General features: G+C 57.2%; 4 protein-coding genes across 4 annotated transcripts; 3 read left to right on the top strand and 1 right to left on the bottom strand.

The window, feature by feature from the left end:
* Positions 1-14: 14 nt before the first annotated feature.
* On the top strand, positions 15-2,217 carry KVR01_008814 (asparagine--tRNA ligase DED81). The gene is made up of 3 exons (XM_044788025.1): positions 15-652; positions 716-1,497; positions 1,558-2,217. The coding sequence occupies exons 1-3, from the start codon at positions 140-142 to the stop codon at positions 2,012-2,014; spliced, it is 1,752 nt and encodes a 583-aa protein (XP_044642581.1). The 5' UTR covers positions 15-139; the 3' UTR covers positions 2,015-2,217.
* Positions 2,218-5,395: 3,178 nt separating this feature from the next.
* Positions 5,396-9,396, top strand: KVR01_008688 (uncharacterized protein). The gene has a single exon (XM_044792285.1). The coding sequence runs from the start codon at positions 6,407-6,409 to the stop codon at positions 8,777-8,779; it is 2,373 nt and encodes a 790-aa protein (XP_044642455.1). The 5' UTR covers positions 5,396-6,406; the 3' UTR covers positions 8,780-9,396.
* A 190-nt stretch (positions 9,397-9,586) lies between these two features.
* KVR01_008856 (uncharacterized protein) lies at positions 9,587-12,534 on the bottom strand. Its single transcript, XM_044793472.1, has 2 exons — positions 11,693-12,534; positions 9,587-11,609 (listed from the first exon to the last, which is right to left on the bottom strand). Exons 1-2 carry the CDS (start codon positions 11,900-11,902, stop codon positions 9,891-9,893), a joined length of 1,929 nt encoding a protein of 642 aa, XP_044642623.1. The 5' UTR covers positions 11,903-12,534; the 3' UTR covers positions 9,587-9,890.
* Positions 12,535-13,340: 806 nt separating this feature from the next.
* Positions 13,341-15,653, top strand: KVR01_008479 (uncharacterized protein; the record flags this gene model as incomplete). The annotated part of the gene is made up of 3 exons (XM_044793522.1): positions 13,341-14,579; positions 14,730-15,389; positions 15,471-15,653. 3 exons carry the CDS (start codon positions 13,341-13,343, stop codon positions 15,651-15,653), a joined length of 2,082 nt encoding a protein of 693 aa, XP_044642246.1.
* Between the last annotated feature and the right edge of the window lie 950 nt (positions 15,654-16,603).

The following is a 16,603-nucleotide window of genomic DNA, read 5'->3' as shown; positions in this document are numbered from 1 at the left end:
AGCTCCCTTATCTTTTCCCACCAGATGCCCGACCCCACCATAGCGGTTTGAGGACTGGCAACAAAACCACAACCACCACACGGACCTCGACCTCTGCTTCGACAGCGCCAATTGACTCGAAGCAAAGCCAGCAGACAACATGGCAGCAATCCAAGAGCTCGCAGAACGGGTCAAGCCCGAGAACGAAACCGTCTACGTCGACACCGATGCAGGTGTCGACGATGCCTCAACCGACGGCTCTGAGTCAAAGCCGTACAAGTCCCTGGCCTACGCCATGATCGCCAACATCGAGCGGCCCACAACAAAGTACCTGTCCCGTGCCTCCAAGACTGGCGACGACCCAGGCGCTGCGCTGCAGTGGAAAGAGCCCGCCAAGAGCGCCGTCAAGAAGGCCACCTCTGCCGTCGACCAGCACAAGAAGAAGCTGGCCAAGCAGGCCTCGTCCGCCGCCGTCGAGGAGGAGGCGAGGAAGCAACGCCTGAAGAACCTCGAGGAGGCCAAGAAGGTCGTCATCAAGCAGGATCCCAGCTTGCCAGAGGCGAGGAAGCTGAGGATCGACGACAAGAAGGTGGACCTGGGAGACGGCGACAAGAAGGGCGAGAGGGTCAAGGTGTCCGGCCGCATCCACCGGTTGCGGCCACAGAAGCAGGCGGTAAGCAGTCGCAGTCCACTACAACCCTATCGGAGACGCTGGTTCTGACCTATTCCTGGCAAGACGTTCATCGAGCTTGTTGATGGATACGGCCACCTGCAGTGCATCATTGCGGCGGGACCCCTCACACAGACCTACGACGCCTTGACCTTCACCCAGAGCACCTCCCTGACGCTCTACGGCGAGATGAAGAAGGCGCCCGAGACAGCCAAGGTGCCGGACAACCGAGAGCTGCACGTCGACTACTACGAGGTGCTGGGCGCCGCGCCCACTGACATGGAGGCGCTCACCAACAAGGTCTCGGCCACTCAGGACCCATGGGAGTCGGACATGCTTGACCAGAGGCACCTGGTCCTGCGAGGAGACAAGGCGTCCTCGGTTATGAAGCTCCGGTCCGAGGTTGACTATGCCTTCAGGCACCTGTACAAGCAACTGAAGATCAGGCAGGTGTCGCCGCCTGCTCTGGTGCAGACGCAAGTCGAGGGAGGCTCCACGCTGTTTGGATTCAACTACTACGGCGAGGACTCGTACCTTACGCAGTCTTCCCAGTTGTATCTCGAGACCGTGCTCCCTTCCATGGGCAACGTATACTGTATCGAGAAGTCATTCCGTGCCGAGAAGAGTCTGACGCGCCGTCACCTTTCTGAATACACCCACATCGAGGCGGAGCTGGATTTCATTACCTTTGAGGATCTGCTCAACCACTTGGAGGATATGATCTGCGGCGTTGTGGATATGGTCCTGGCGGATGAGGAGATGGCTGGTTACATCAAGCAGCTCAACCCGGGCTTCCAGAAGCCGTCGCGCCCCTTCATGCGGATGAAGTACACTGATGCGATTGACTGGTAAGTTGCTTTCTGATGGGTATCGACATGTTGTTCGATCGCCTTGCTAACATGATGCAGGCTCAACGCGCAAGACCCCCCGATTCTTAACGAGGAGGGCAACCCACACGTCTTCGGCGACGACATCGCCGAGGCGGCAGAGCGCAAGATGACAGACACGATTAACAAGCCCATTTTCCTCACGCACTTCCCCGTGGAGATCAAGGCTTTCTACATGAAGAAGGACCCCAACGACCTGCGCGTGACAGAGTCCGTGGACGTCCTGATGCCCAATGTCGGCGAGATCGTCGGCGGCTCGATGAGGATGGAGGGCTATGACGAGCTGCTGCAAGCGTTCAAGAAGCACAGCATCAGCCCTGACCCGTACTACTGGTACCTCGACCAGAGGAAGTACGGAACCTCGCCCCACGGCGGATATGGTTTGGGCCTGGAGCGATTCCTGGCCTGGCTGGCCAACCAGCACACCGTGCGCACCTGCTGCATGTACCCTCGCTTCATGGGACGATGCAAGCCTTAAGCGGTGGCGTTGCTGGGGCACGAGCGTCTTTGGCGCGCTTCATCCATGGGCTCTCAAAACTAGGCTACTTTTGGCTGGGATGTGGATTGATATTCGGAATAGAGATCTCGTGTAGAATCTCCCTTGCCGATTTGGCACGACTGCTAGAGTCTCAGGGGAAAAGAGAAGAAAATCAAGCGGCCCAGAAAGGGCATGTAATGACGACTCAAGGGTCAAGCAGGTCCAGAACCGACCGCGTGTGACTGGTGATTGTTGTGGCTGCTCAGAATAACCCATTCCGACGCCTCAAGATAACGTGTCACATTCAGGGTCGGTCGGTCGGCTGGCTGGCACCGCCGACGCGGCTGTCTCGCGCCCTACCCCCCTACCTCCCGTTAACCGCCAGAGATCGACAGGGACAGCTTCCGCGCGCGCGAGACAGGTACCTTCCGCGCAGCCGGCTGGGCAGGCTGAGGCTATCCTGGCTCTCTCTTGTTGGGGAGAGGAGCGAGGGAGTTTGCTGCTGCCACTTGCCCCCCCAGGCCCTTGCCTGAATAGAGGAACCATTTCCGATAATGCATCCCATTTGTGGAGATCTGGGTTTTGTTTTACGCGCATGGCTTTTCCGGGCTGCAGCCTTTTCTCTTGTGCCCCTCCAGCTCCCCTTCCGTGAACGCCTCATTTCCCCCCCAGTTTATCTGTTGCGCCTCAGCGGGGGAGAAGTTCGGTGTGAGAGGTGACTTGTCTGCCTCCAAGGTAGAAAGCCTCTTTTTTTAACTTGGTATTTCCCCTTGGTATGTCTTGAACACAGGTCATGGCAGTGAGTGGTTGAGCTGCCCGGGTCAATTTAGTATGCATGCGGGCAGTCGAGCTGTTGTTCCAATCCAGGTTGAGAAAGCAGCTCATCGTGGTGTGATGCCTCCAACTGCAAACATGGGTCCCTATCAAAAAGTGGAAGGTGATGGCTCTTCTTTTTCTCTTTTTCCTTGTGGTCTCCTTGTCCTCTCCTATCTCGCTGCAGCCTCCCCCCACCCCTTGCCCGCTGCGGCTCCACTCCCCGACTTGGTGTTCCTGCAGAAGTGCCTGCGCCGTTGCGTGTCGGTACCTGGCTAACTGCAGCGTGGAAACTGCCGTGGTGGCTGCAGTCGATCTGCGAGGAGAGTGTGATGGGGAGAATGCTTTTTACCCGCTGAAGGTTTCGATTGTGACCACGCACGCACGCACACGGTACTGTGGCATACCACCAGCGAACTGCAAAGAAAGGGTTGTCCCTTTTTGGTCGTCCACTGTGCTTAGTTTGGTTCCATCTACCACCCTACCGCCCTAGCACGCCTTGATGTGGGTTGGTCGGTGCTTGCAGATCCGCCCAGGTTACACGGGGCCTGGGGGCCTGGCCCTTTGTGGATGGGGGCCCTCGTGTCTGAATAAACGGCTCAACCTAATTAGTAGTAAAACCAACGGCCCCCTTTCCAGCTGGAGACATTATCCATGACTGAACGAACCACAGCCAAGCGACTGTCTGGCTGGGCAAGCGATGAATGGGCTTTGCTTGCTGTTGACATTTTTGAAAGAGTATGGGGGAGAGAGAGGGTATATGTGAGAGACAGGGCTGAAACTCATTCGTCCCAACTGAAAGAATGCACTGCAATCTGAGAGCCTCTCCATCTCGGCGGCGGCTTCGGCAATTGCCAATGGGTCCTCTGGTCCTCTGGTGCTGAGATGCAAATGGGCTGTCCCACACACAGGCCACCAACTCAAATCCAGCCTGTCTGTGGCCCAGGGTATCCGATGCGGCTTGATCGCCCACCTGCCTGTGCATGGCGAGGACTGGCCTGGCCTGGGCGGCCTGGGCCTTGGGCAGGCGAAGCGCCCCTGGATTGGCCGCTGCCCATGTTTCGTTTCTGGCTTCGAAACATTTCGATCGTGATGGGTGCTTCGCTGCTACGCAGTGTATGTAGATACAACGTCACGACAAGAAACGGGCTTTGGTGACCGGGACTCTTTACGGTTTGGGCGCACAGCAGCCTGGCTGCCCTGGGTGGGGGTGGGAGGGGTTTAAGAGAGAGAATTGGGAGTTGGCTGAGCTGGTCGACATTACACGAAGATTAAATGGGATGGTTTATCGTAAGGTTAGGTTGTACGACGGCGCGTCAGCAACCAGCCATCTGTTGTCTGCAGCGTGGACTTTGTGAAATTACCCGGCGCACTCCAACGTTGGCAGCTGCGCTACTGCGGTCTGCTCTCTCTGTAGTCTGCAGTCTGCAGCTGGAACCGTCTCGGTGGCCACTGGCTTGACTCGTGGTCTCGGGCGATAAATGAGCAAGATTTCTCTGGCCCGGCGGAATGACGGGGTAGGTGCTGCTCGTCTCTGTTCTGAATCCTCATGGGGCACGCAGTCGGCAGACAGACAGACTGGCAGACAGACTGGCAGACGGGCAGTACCGCATAGAAGGCACCTTCTTTAGTTAGACATTCTGCCTGGCGTGATAATAAGGCTGGACGGACAGATGGGTACGGTACGGGTATGTTGCTTCGTACTGACGTGGCTGACATGACTGGCCTGACTGACCGATGGATTGCTCGTACATACTGTGTACCTGTGTAGTCGGCGTACAAATTACTCCGGCAGGCTGGGTGTCCCAAAGGGAGAAGCAGTCGATCCGTCCCCAGATTTTCAAGCGCCAACCAGCTGAGGGCGCTACTCAGGTACCAGACTAAGGGGTACCTGGCTTCCCGTACCATGCCTGCATGTTTCTGTACCGCACTGGCAGGGCCAGGAGGCCAGCGGCCAGGCAGGCCTGCAGACCTGCACGGCATGAACCAACCTGAAATGAAGTGCGTACTTCGGCTGGCTGAGTTGTCTCCTGCGCAGTCCCGATCACAACGATAGCTAGCACCCCCGAGACGGTGTCGAGTGGAGGCAGAGAGAAGGACAGCATTGTTGAAGCAACAAGCGGTGACTCGTGCGTGCTGGGAGGGACGTAGGGCGGCCGCTGTCCTTCTCTTCATACCAGCCCGGGGTCGTCAGAGGAAAACGTGCTTTCTGCTGCTGCTGCTGCTGCTGCGAATTCGAACCTTCACCCGCAGCTCTTGCTGGGACCGAGTGAGCCCCCCCTGCCCACGGCATAATGACACATGATGAACTGCCTCATCTAGTCTATCAGTCAGTCCTGCATGCTGCTGGCACATGGTCTGCCGAACCTTCTTCTCGTCCTCTTTCCTTCAACGAAAGGCGCGGAAGAGTTAAATTGCAGCGACGGGGGTCTGCGCACTAGACTTCGCCCTTGCCCCTTTCGGCGGGCACCTTCAGATGTTCACCGCGAGTACGACCCCCGTCGCCTGCCCCAGTCCTCCTCCTTCCCTCCCTACCTGTCCAATTTTACATGTACCTAGTAGCCCCCGGTCCCTGGTCCCTCCTCTTCTCACCACCTCCCCCCCCCCAAAGGGCCCAATTCACCACCTCTTTCTCTCCTTTTCTTGCCTGGCTCTTGCTCTTGATCCTGAATCTCTTCTTTCAGGCTCATCCTCCCCTTCGTTCCCTCATGTTCACGTTCGTGTCCTTGGATCGCCCCTCAACCCTCCCATGACCCGACCACGAGCCTGAGCCTCAGCTTCTTCTCTTCGTCCCTCTTCGCAATCCTTCTGCCTCCTCTTTAATTCGCTGGCACTTTATCCACGTCGAGCAGCTCCACGCCGGCTTGCCTGACTTTGTGTTCGAGATCACGCTCGTTATTCAGCATATATTGGTTGTAGTCTTTTTGTCGTGTGCTCTCCGGACCTAGACAACCCCCCTCCCGCGCGAAAAGCCCCCGTCGAGCGAGCCCTCCCCGTTCGTCGCATATCCTATTCTGGCTTCCGCTCCTCCAGACTCGCCACGACTCCCAGTCGCGCCCGTCCTTCCAGTCCCGGTCGCCTGTCTTTGTTCGAAATCACGGGTAGAGAGACTCGCTGTCGTCCAATTGTCGTCATCTCCCGACATTATACTCTACCACTCGGTTCTTGACTCGCTGGATTTTGGGCCGCCCGTCCTTTGACCGCCTTCGCGCCTCGAACTCTTTTCTTGGATCCTCCTGCCTCGAGTCCTGTTCCCCACCGTCACACTTCGGCCTGAACAGCTCCAACAACCTCAATTGCATATACGGCATACAATTGTATTCTTCGACTTCCTGGGTGCGGCTACGTCTCTTCGAACCCGGCTTGTCCTGTGAATTCTGAACAGCTTCAAGCTTTTTCACACCTGTGTCAACGCCGGTTGTGGAATTTTGAGATACCCCTTTGTACTTCAACGGAGCGTCCGCGCACCCTCATTAGCATCTCGACCAGTGCCTTCTCGCAGGGGCACTTTTATCCTTCAAAACGGCTGTTCTATCTCAAGTCGGTCGGGACAACCTTGTCCCACCTCATCTCCTCGGGATGCAGGACCATAACCCCGGTCCCATCGGCCAGGCCGGTCCAAGTGGTGGCCAGGGACGCTTCCCTGGTCACATTTCGAAGCCTTCGAACAGTGATACTGGGTTCTCTCACGGCGCTTTCACTTCTAACATATCTGGATTCGCCGACAGACACCCCCGACGCGGCAACATCCCTACGATCAACACGCAGAGCATCAACTCACAGAATGTCCACCAGCAGCCCCAGCCCAACGTGGCTGACCTGACCACCCCCGGCACCGCCTTTGATATGCAGTTCACGCCTCTCCTGCCCTCCCAGCTGCTGCTCGGAAGTCCTTTCCAGCCTGGCACGCCGGCCGCTTTCGCCAATGGCCAGTTCCAGAACCTGAATGCCTACCAGCAGGCTCAGCAGGTCCAGCAGAACGGCATGTCGAGTCCCGTACAGCAGCCAATGTCTCCTGGGGGCTATGTCTCCCCCTCGACCTATGGGGCTCCTCAGTTCTTTTCTCCCCAGTCCCCTACTGCAGGGTACAGCACCATGGGCGGCCAGATGCAGATGCCGATGAACCCTGGCTCTCCCACCATGAGCCCAGTGGTCAGCGGGACCAGCCGTACGGTCTACCTCGGGAACATCCCCCAGGACACTCCGGCCGATGAGATCCTGAGCCACGTGCGCAGTGGCCAGATCGAGTCGGTCCGCCTGCTTCCTGACAAGAACTGTGCCTTTATCTCCTTCCTGGACGCCAGCTCCGCAACCCACTTCCACTCTGATGCCATCTTGAAAAAGCTCTGCATCAAGGGTCAGGACATCAAGGTCGGCTGGGGCAAGCCGTCTCAGGTCCCCACGTCTGTTGCACTTGCAGTGCAGCAGTCTGGTGCTTCTCGGAATGTGTACCTCGGCAACCTGCCTGAGGAGATCACCGAGGAGGAGCTTCGTGAGGATCTTGGCAAGTTTGGTGCCATCGATACTGTCAAGATAGTCCGTGAGAAGAACATCGCGTTCATCCACTTCTTGTCTATTGCCAACGCCATCAAGGCCGTTTCTCAACTCCCACAGGAGGCAAAGTGGCAGGCACCGCGACGAGTTTACTACGGAAAGGACCGTTGCGCTTATGTCTCCAAGACGCAACAGCAGAACGCCGCGCAGTACCTTGGCATTGCCCCCGGGTATGCTCACATGCTGACCGGTGCTGACCGTGACTTGATATCCAGTGCCCTGGCCCAGCAGTCTGTGGCTGCTGCTGCTGTTGCCACTACCGCTGGCGGCATCAACAACCTCGGAAACAGGACCATCTACCTCGGCAACATCCACCCCGAGACCACCATCGAGGAGATCTGCAACGTCGTGCGAGGTGGCCTGTTGCACCACATTCGGTATATCCCGGACAAGCACATCTGCTTTGTCACCTTCATCGATCCCACCGCGGCCGCTTCTTTCTACGCTCTGAGCAACATTCAGGGCCTCATGATACACAACCGCCGGCTGAAGATTGGCTGGGGCAAGCACTCTGGCGCTCTGCCCCCTGCGATTGCCCTGGCTGTTAGCGGCGGCGCGTCGCGGAACGTGTACATTGGTAACCTGGACGAGAGCTGGACCGAGGAGAGGCTGAGACAGGACTTCTCTGAGTACGGCGAGATCGAGCTGGTCAATGCTCTGCGGGAGAAGAGTTGCGCATTTGTGAACTTCACCAACATCGCCAATGCTATCAAGGCCATCGAGGCTGTGCGAAGCAAGGACGAGTACAGGAAGTTCAAGGTCAACTTCGGCAAGGATCGATGCGGCAACCCGCCACGACAGCTCCAGCAGCAGCAGCAGCAGGCTCAGTCTCCTCGTAACGAGGTTCCCTCGCCACAGGGCCAGGGTGCACAGGGTGGATCCCCGACCAATGGTCAGCCGGGCTTGTTCACGCAGAGCAACCCCCTCACCATCTACTTGAACCAGGTCTCTCAGCAGGCCCAGCACCAGCACCAACAGCAGAACCAGGCCCTTGCTGCCCAGCAGGCTGTCCTCTTCGGTACCGCTTCATCTTCGCCAAATGAGCTGTCGCTGCAGATCCCTGAAGGTCCGGTTTCTGGTCACGGTCAGTCCGCAAGCATCTCGAACGGTTACGCGAACCAGAACTCGGGCTCTGGGCCGACAACTATTGGTGGTCTGCTCGCTCCCAACACACGCGGCCAGCACAGCCGCGCGGTCAGTCTGCCTGTCCTGGCCCCAGGCTTCGAGAACGGCAACAACAGCCCCCACGGTTACCACAGCGGTGCCGGTGCCGGCTCTGGTGCTGGCGGCGACGACGGCGCCCGACGCGGCCACCAATACCAATCCAGCTTTGGTGGCTACGGCCTCGCCATTCAAGGTGGCCTGAATGGCTGGGTTGAGGAAGAGGTGGCAAACTAAAAAAGAATACGGCTTGAAAGGATCGGATATTCATTTTTAATGTTCGGCTCATTATGGACTTCAAGTAAAACTTGTCCGTTATCGAAAGGGTTTCCAAACTGCTATCTCTTATAATCACCAGATTCCTGTGTACGATCTTGCTGGCGGTGGCTTCTTCCGCATCGTTGCACTTTTCTTTTTCCTTCTATGTGCACGAGGACAAGACATTGGTGGGCATAATAGGGTCCGTGGCTTCTGCCAGTCGCCAGATTGAAAGTTGAATGTTTTTTGTCCTGGGGGCAGCTGGAGTGGATTGATGTATGAGATACTGGGGAGGTTGTGTGTTAGCATGGTGATTTGAGATGACGAGCAGACGAGACGAGAGAACATTGGAGATAATGACCGAAAGCGGGGGCAGCAGCCAGAAGCATGGTGACCCGATGGGGCGGCCAGCACGCAATATGTATTCAGGTACATTGCGGCCGTACGGATTGAGACGAAAGGCACGCACGCAGCACGCACTTTTACGTACGGCACTTGCATTATGTTCGCTCTGTACGGGCAAGGAATGAGCCTGTACGTATAAGGATAGGAGTCAACGGAATGCATGGGATGGGAATGAAATTGGCATCAAATCATCACTTCCAATTGATACAATATGTGGAATTCGTGACTGATGGTAGACTCGTGTTTTCAATCCTCTAGAACACGCAGATACCGCCACCAGGTACAGGACGGGCATAAGATGTTGAGTACTTGCTGCTTGTCTAACTGTATGCGTTGCGTGGGCGTATAAACCGGGCGTCGTACATGATAATTGTTGTTGCTAGTTAGTGCTTGCTGCATTACACTATCGATTGTAAGTCAAAGAATAAATCTAACGCCAACCGGGCTGAGCGATTGAGACATGTACAATTCAAAACTCTCTCTTATGCCGATAAAGAATCCAGCTCGGGGGCTGTGTGCTTGATGATAAACCTGGACCCAAAGAAACGCCGTTCACAGTGCCTGTTCCCCCTTTCCCTATCCGATCCCCCCCCCCCCTCACTCCGTGGATTCCTTGTGCTACCTAGTTACAACTCACAATGCCATGTGGCCCGACCACGCCGAACCCCGTGATAGGACACCGCCTTCATATCTCGTCCTCGCCCTGTTTCCCCCAGCCCTTGCAGAAACCGAACCAGCCCCTTTGCGTGCAGTGCGACTGAGTCGGCGCCGCCGAGGCGGACGTGGGTGACGGGGCAGGTGACACCGTCGGCCTTGGCGTGATGGGCCGTGTGGTCGTCACGGTCGGCCCGGTCACTGTTGGCTCCGAAGTAGCTGCGCCTGTGGTGGATCCCGACGTGGTAGTCGTGTCCCAGCATCCCCAGAAGTGACCTGGTGTTTCACAGGTGGTGGTGGTGGTGGCGGTGCTTTCGGTACTTGACGATGACGACGTGGTAGTAGTGGTGGTGGCAGGAGTGGTCTTGTCGTTGCAACCAAACCAGCCTGGGGTCTTGCAGGTCGAAGTGGATGTGCTCGTCGTAGTGGTCGTAGTTGTCGTGGCCGTCCCGGTCGTGCTTTCATCCAAACACCCCCACCAACCAGGAGTTTTGCAGGTCTCTGTTCTCGTCCTGGTCTTCGTGGAGGAAGTGGATCTCGAGGTGGTCGTAGTCTCGGTGCCGTTACTCTCGTACATCTTCCAGTTGGCGCAGTCGCGACACTCGGGCGTGAACTTGCATTCAGGAACCTCGTCATACTTGAGTATAACGTCGTTGATCACGGACCGAATCTTATGAGTGCCGATGCCAACGCGCCAACCCTTGTCGGCGACGACATCATAGACGCATTCGCGCCCTGTGTGGCATGCTGACTCCAGAGCGTAGCCACCATAGGAGCATGATGCCGTCGCGCCGTTGCATGTCCCGATGTACACCGGGTCTGCGGTGTGGCCAAAATGATAAGCGCCGGTGTAATCTCGTGTTTGAGGGTTGCTTGGGTCGGCGCCGGGTGGGACCGGGAGGCCGAGTCGGCCAACCGGGAGGGCGTCAGGGACAGCTTCGAATGTGACCACGGGCAGGCCGTATGTGAGGCCGAGCATGGCACTAACAGCGCCTCCCAAGGAATGGCCAGTCAACCAGATGTTTGAATCCGGGTAGAGTGCAGTCACGTTTGAGTACAATTCCCTCGCCGCCATGTAATACCTGCTCTCGTTCCTCAGTGCCTGCACCACACAGGTGTTGTTGCACGAATACGTGCCCGTCGCGCAATCGCAGACCTGGTGCCACAGCCAGGGACCCTGCTGAGCGCAGCAACAACTGAAAAACAGATTGTCGTTGACCTTGTCGTTTGTTGTTGTGCCCTCGCCGTCGAATATGGCCATCGAAGTGCCTTTCAACCCTATGACGACCGTCGAGTTGGTGTCATCGGCGAAGATGTGGCCCCGAAGCCCATCAGTCTCCCACCCAAAATCGGCCGACCTGTTGAAGGGACCGCCGACCTCGGACCATTCCGCGTTGTCTGGGGTCTCGACATATGCGTTTGCGGCCATGTAGGCGAGGCTGACGATAGTGTCCCTGTCGGTGATGTTGGGGCCGGGGATGTCATCTAGAGTCCAGGCATCTGGCGATAAGACCGAGACGTAGCCTTGCTGCCGTGACGTAGCGACCATGGGATCCACAACACTCGGCCGTCTATCGACAAGCCTCTGAATCCTAGTAGCATCGCTCCGTGCTCGTAATGGAGGCAGGCGTAACTCTGGATGGTCGTCCTCGGCAGCCAGCCATATTTCCTGATCTGTGTGTGCGACATCTTGTTTCCTGTGGAGGGTCGGGTGCCTGTGTGTGCCGTGGTGGTAGACATGCCTGAGGGTCTGGATGGGAGACGTGCGAGTCAGCGCCGATGGCGTCGCAGGTGATGACGGAAGCAGTGTCGCGGAAGTGGAGGGAGACTCACGAATGTGTGCTCTGCAGGAGCTGGGGGTTCAGGGGTAGGATTAAAGTAGTCGGGGCGGAATTGTAAGACGGCCTGGTCGTCTGCCCTGGGCTGGCTGGCAGCATGTGCGGGTGATGGTGAGAAGGCGAGGAATGATAAGAGGAGCTGGGCGGTTACTCTGCCAGCAGAGGTGCAGGCATCACCACCCGCGGCCTTGCGCCTGAGGATCATGGTGGAGATGTGCTGGGCGCCAGGGAGATAGATGATAATGAGAGTCAGCCGGAAGAGAAGCGACGGTGGACGAAGCAGTGCTGTGCCCGTAGGGAATGTAGTGATGGCGGATAGGGGCTGATGAGGCGAGTTGCGATGGTTGAGGACAAGGCGCGGGCCGTCTGCCTACTTAGTACTTGGACCGCGGGAGGCACAATGTAGTCTACCATGTGTATGGATGACGACGTCAAACAGGCAGGGATGCTAAGGGTCGAGTGCAGCACTTACCGTGCCTACCTAGGCCCGAGCCCGATGCAAGTACCACACAGAGGCGGGCTTATCTTGGTCATATGGCCGGCAGCGCTATCAGCAGCTAGAGGGGAACATCGCACTGGCATGTTGGCATGTGACCCTGACATGTTGATCCCCCTCCAGTCAAACCCGCATTGTAACGGTTGATTGGGACCGCAGGCAGGCAGGCAGGCAAGTCCAGGCACTCGTGATGCCACCGTGGACAGGAGCAGGATGGCACGTGTGCAGCGGGAGCAAGGCGAGGTTCATCCAGTCCAGTCCCTCCCTTTCCAGTGCTCGGGACTTCTGCAGCTGCAGCTGCAGCTGCTCCCTACCGTCACTGATGAAGGGCGAGAGGGGTGAGTGCTGGCCGGGGCGAGACGGGAGCGACGGACCATTTCGCATGGCCGAGCAACAGCAGAAGATCGCAATCATGGGTTGGCTTGACAGCTGCGAGCTCCGTCGTCGCCGCTGTTAGTGGAGCGACAGGGGTGGGGGGTGCCCCACCCCTCAATGCACGTCCAGGTACGGAGGTACGTACTTATTGTGTACTCCGTACAGGCAGTTCTGGCAGTGAGTTGTCTGCGGGTGGACCGGCCGGGAGCTTCTTCATTCACGATTGAGGAGGAGGACATGAGAGCTCGCCCCGACCGACTGACACTGGCCACCCCTGGGTTTGTTTTGTTTATTTTGGTCCAAACACTTTGGCCTGGCTTACTCGACTCGATCGACTGGATCGACTCGCTGTGGATGAACGACCCGACACCGTGCCCGCCCAGCTCATGACCGTTTCGGCCCCGTGGACGGCATAGCTGGCTGGTGACGGCCTGGCCTGCTTCGCTGCCGCCCGCCCCTTAGCTGCCTACCTGTCCGTCCTCTGGTTTCAACCGCCGCCTTGGTGTTTTATGCGCACCGCCCTCCCCTCGGTCACCCATCCTATCGCCCCGGCTTCAACTTCAATGCATCCTGCATATATCGCGTCCCTTATATCCCGCTGCTCCCGCATTGCAGTCCATTCGTCATACCGCCCTCCTGTATGTCATGTCATTGTCCTGCCTAATAAACCATATCTACCCCCCCCAACCCCGTCTACCTACCTCTCTTGCCACCAACCTGCCCCCACCGGTTTGCTCCCACGCTTCCGACGCGCCCCAGCTAACCGCCAGCCATGTTCTCCAGCTTCTCAGTCACACTTGCCGGAAAAGTGATGCCCGCTCCAACCCCCAGGCCAAATCCCTTGAGGACAGCCAAGTCCTTCACCCGGGCCGAGCACGATGACCCTCTGTCGGTCGCTCGCCCTAAGAGGGCCAGCACGATCCAGAATGGCACCCTCCCAAGGATCACAACCACCGGTATCTCCTCTCAGATCGTCGAGGAACCCGAGAGCGCCACAACGGATGCCTTCGAGAACTCGAAACATGACGATGAGCCTCCTGAGCAGCCGCGCACCTCGGTCGACCTGGATGACCTGCCCATCGAGTTGATCAGCCTGACAGACAACTTCATAGAGTCCCTGTCCGCCAAATCACGACCCACCCCTCCAACTATTGACGACATTTCCGAGCTGTTCCAAAACTTCTACCAACAAGCCGCCCGCCACATAGACACACACATCTCTGCGCTCCTCACAAGACACAACCGCGGCTCCTCTCCCGCGCCATCCACTTCCTCTAGGGCCTCCGCCACAAGTTTATTACGAGCCAAAGCAGCAGCCATCGGGAACAAGGACAAGAAAGCCGGGACGCCAAAGGCAGAGCTGCCCGAGCAGCAATTGATCACGGCCGACGAGCTGGCACAGCGGAAGAAGGCAAGAAAGGCCATTGAGCAGCGTCGCGGCACCTTGGAAGAAGCCGTGGAAAGGCGGCTGTGCGAGGGAATCTACGCCAAAATATACCGGCATCGTACAACTCAGGATGAAGCTGCAGACGACGTGCTCCGCTCCAAGACAGCAGCGTTGGCGGTTGTTGGCATTGGTCTTGCCGACCTCGGCGTCCAATTGACGGAGCCCAGTGAGCCCCCAGAGGCTCAGGCCGAAAAGGCAGAGGAGGTGCGCAAGTGGCTCGACGGGGCTAGGAAAGAGCTCATAGCCATGAACGAGAGTCGCTACCCCCTGGGCAAACTCAACCACCTGAAGCTCGCGCACAAGAGCATTGTGGATACCCTGTCGAATTTCCACCCGTCATCTTCGGCTGATGAGATCATGCCCATGCTCATTTACACTTTGATTACCCTCCCACCCGAGCACATGAACGTCACAAGCGACCTGAGGTTCATTGAACGGTTCCGGTGGGAACCAAAACTTGTCGGCGAGGCAGCATATTGCCTGACAAACCTGGAGGCAGCAATCGGCTTTCTCGAAACCGTCGATCTGTCCACCTTGCGATCAGACGAGGCACCTTCAGGGCCTGTCAGGCCATCCAGCCGGCCGGGCACGCCCCGGGCTGAAACTTTCCCACCCGCGTACTCGCCGGGACTTTCCACTGCGAGCACGGCTGCGGAGCTCCCCGAAGAGGGCGCTGCCAAACCTGCAACATTGCAACCGACGAAACTCAGGGAGGACCAGCAGCGTAATCGCCGTTTTAGTGACCTGGTGAACACGCCAGCTCAGGCTCTTGGTGCCGCCGGCGACGCGATGCGCAACACTGCAGATGCTGGGCTGAAGACCATCGGCAACAGCTTGGGAGACAGCTACAGGTTTTTCATTGGTAGGCTGAGAGAGCCCGCCGGCGCAGGTGAGGAAGTCGCTGCTCCCAAGACGCTCGAGGACGCCAGGAAGTTGATCGGCACTCCCCCGCCGGAGGACGACACGTCGACTACCAGTTCTTTGATGGCTCCCGATGACACGGAGAGCAAGCGATCGCATCCCAGGGATGAGAGGATGTTGAATCTCATCAGCGGGCGCAAGCCGTCATCCGTGCGAGACCACAGCGCCGACAGCTCGAGGAGTGCGGGGAGCTCGACAAAGAGGCTGTCCGGGATCTTTGGAGATGACAAGGAGAAACAAACACCAACTAGCGCAACTCCTACGGCGGCCAATGCCAACCCGGCCATCATGGACTCGATGCGCAACTTTGGAAACTCACTGAACCCTATGGCCAAGCTGGCTGGGGGGATTGGGTCCTTTAGGGCCTTCGCGAGGACCCCGTCGCAGCCTGTCACACCGCAGGTGCAGGTGCCACCCAAGGCGGGGGCTGCTGATGGGGGTGATCTGGCTACTGTAAGTAGTTCTCATTGTTCCAGCGGCTCTGCAGAGCGGGCGGGGAGGGGGTTGATGGAGCTGACAAGAGTGCATGAGCAGGCCTTCCCCGACTTGGCAGCTACCCTACCCCCCAAGGAGACACCAAAGATAAACCCGCCGAACAAGCGGTTTATGGAGATGCAGAACCCTGGGGACCTCAAGATAGGCGAGGTTCTAGAGCTGCTCCGAGATTACAGGAGACTGGCGGGCGCACTCAACGACATGGGAGCCTTCAAAGAGTGAGATCAGTTGTCTCTTGGATTGTAAAGGCAGAAAGGTGTTGAAATGATCTTTTGTGGCTTTTTTGTTGTTGGTTTTTCTTTGGTGTAGTTCCTATCTTTCTACAGGCGGTTGCACTTTTGGGACAAAATAGACTGGAACTGGCAAGACGGGTTACGGCTCCCAAGGCGGGACGGGACCACAGGCGTACATGATTTCATCAATACAGCATTGGGCCGGACGTTATGGAAAGGGTTTGATTTTTGTAGCATATGGATTTGCACACTCATTCGGTCACTGCGCCATTCATTCGGGTTTGAGCCAGGCAAACTTTGGTAGGAGAAAAAAAAGAAAGTACTGTATCATCACTTGGGTGCACAGCAACCTTGGGTATTCCTCTTCTGATTTTCATGTCCCTCATATTATATTTTTGACTTTTTGAGTTATGATTTTGTCTTCTCTACTGGAGCTACGTACGTATCTCTGCAGGTATAAACACTTGGCCCCTGGTACCAGACCACGTAACGTCGTGTGTGAGCAAATGCGCAAGTGGACCGACCTGACTGATGCGTTGGCATCGACCGTTTCTCGAACACCCTTTGCGCCCGTGCCGACCCACAACCAAAAACAGATGAGCACCAATACTTTCGCCCTTGCCCTGCCCTGGCCTTTCGTGTCCTCCCATTCTTCGGGGCCGGCGGCGTATACCGACTGTATCTCCTGGGGGGTCGTGAACCGGGGCGAGGGGGGGAGGATGTGTCTCGTAGGACAGGCAATCCCCTACCCCTACCCTATATACTAAGATTATGTAGTGTCGATAGTTGATGAATGATGAGCGCGAAGCAAGTTCAGATGAACATAAAAAAAAAAGAAACTGGAATTCGTTCGCTTGGGCATGCAAATTTAAGTTTCGTTGAAGCCCGGAACGCCCGATACAATCCCAAATTTCGCCCTCTTTCCGCCTTCGCCATAAT

This window comes from Diaporthe batatas, assembly GCF_019321695.1.
Source record: "Diaporthe batatas strain CRI 302-4 chromosome Unknown Contig00010, whole genome shotgun sequence".
Lineage (NCBI taxonomy): Eukaryota > Fungi > Ascomycota > Sordariomycetes > Diaporthales > Diaporthaceae > Diaporthe > Diaporthe batatas.
Note: the sequence above shows the minus strand (reverse complement) of the source record. Positions and strands in the feature narration are given on the sequence as shown.

Bases quoted from the DNA above. Each gene is read 5' to 3' on its own strand.
- KVR01_008814 (XM_044788025.1), top strand. From the start codon at position 140: ATGGCAGCAATCCAAGAGCTCGCAGAACGGGTCAAGCCCGAGAACGAA. The intron at 653-715 runs GTAAGCAGTCGC...ATTCCTGGCAAG, and splicing joins TGCGGCCACAGAAGCAGGCG to ACGTTCATCGAGCTTGTTGA. The intron at 1,498-1,557 runs GTAAGTTGCTTT...AACATGATGCAG, and splicing joins TACACTGATGCGATTGACTG to GCTCAACGCGCAAGACCCCC.
- KVR01_008688 (XM_044792285.1), top strand. From the start codon at position 6,407: ATGCAGGACCATAACCCCGGTCCCATCGGCCAGGCCGGTCCAAGTGGT.
- KVR01_008856 (XM_044793472.1), bottom strand. From the start codon at position 11,902: ATGATCCTCAGGCGCAAGGCCGCGGGTGGTGATGCCTGCACCTCTGCT. The intron at 11,610-11,692 runs GTGAGTCTCCCT...TCTCCCATCCAG, and splicing joins CTCCTGCAGAGCACACATTC to ACCCTCAGGCATGTCTACCA.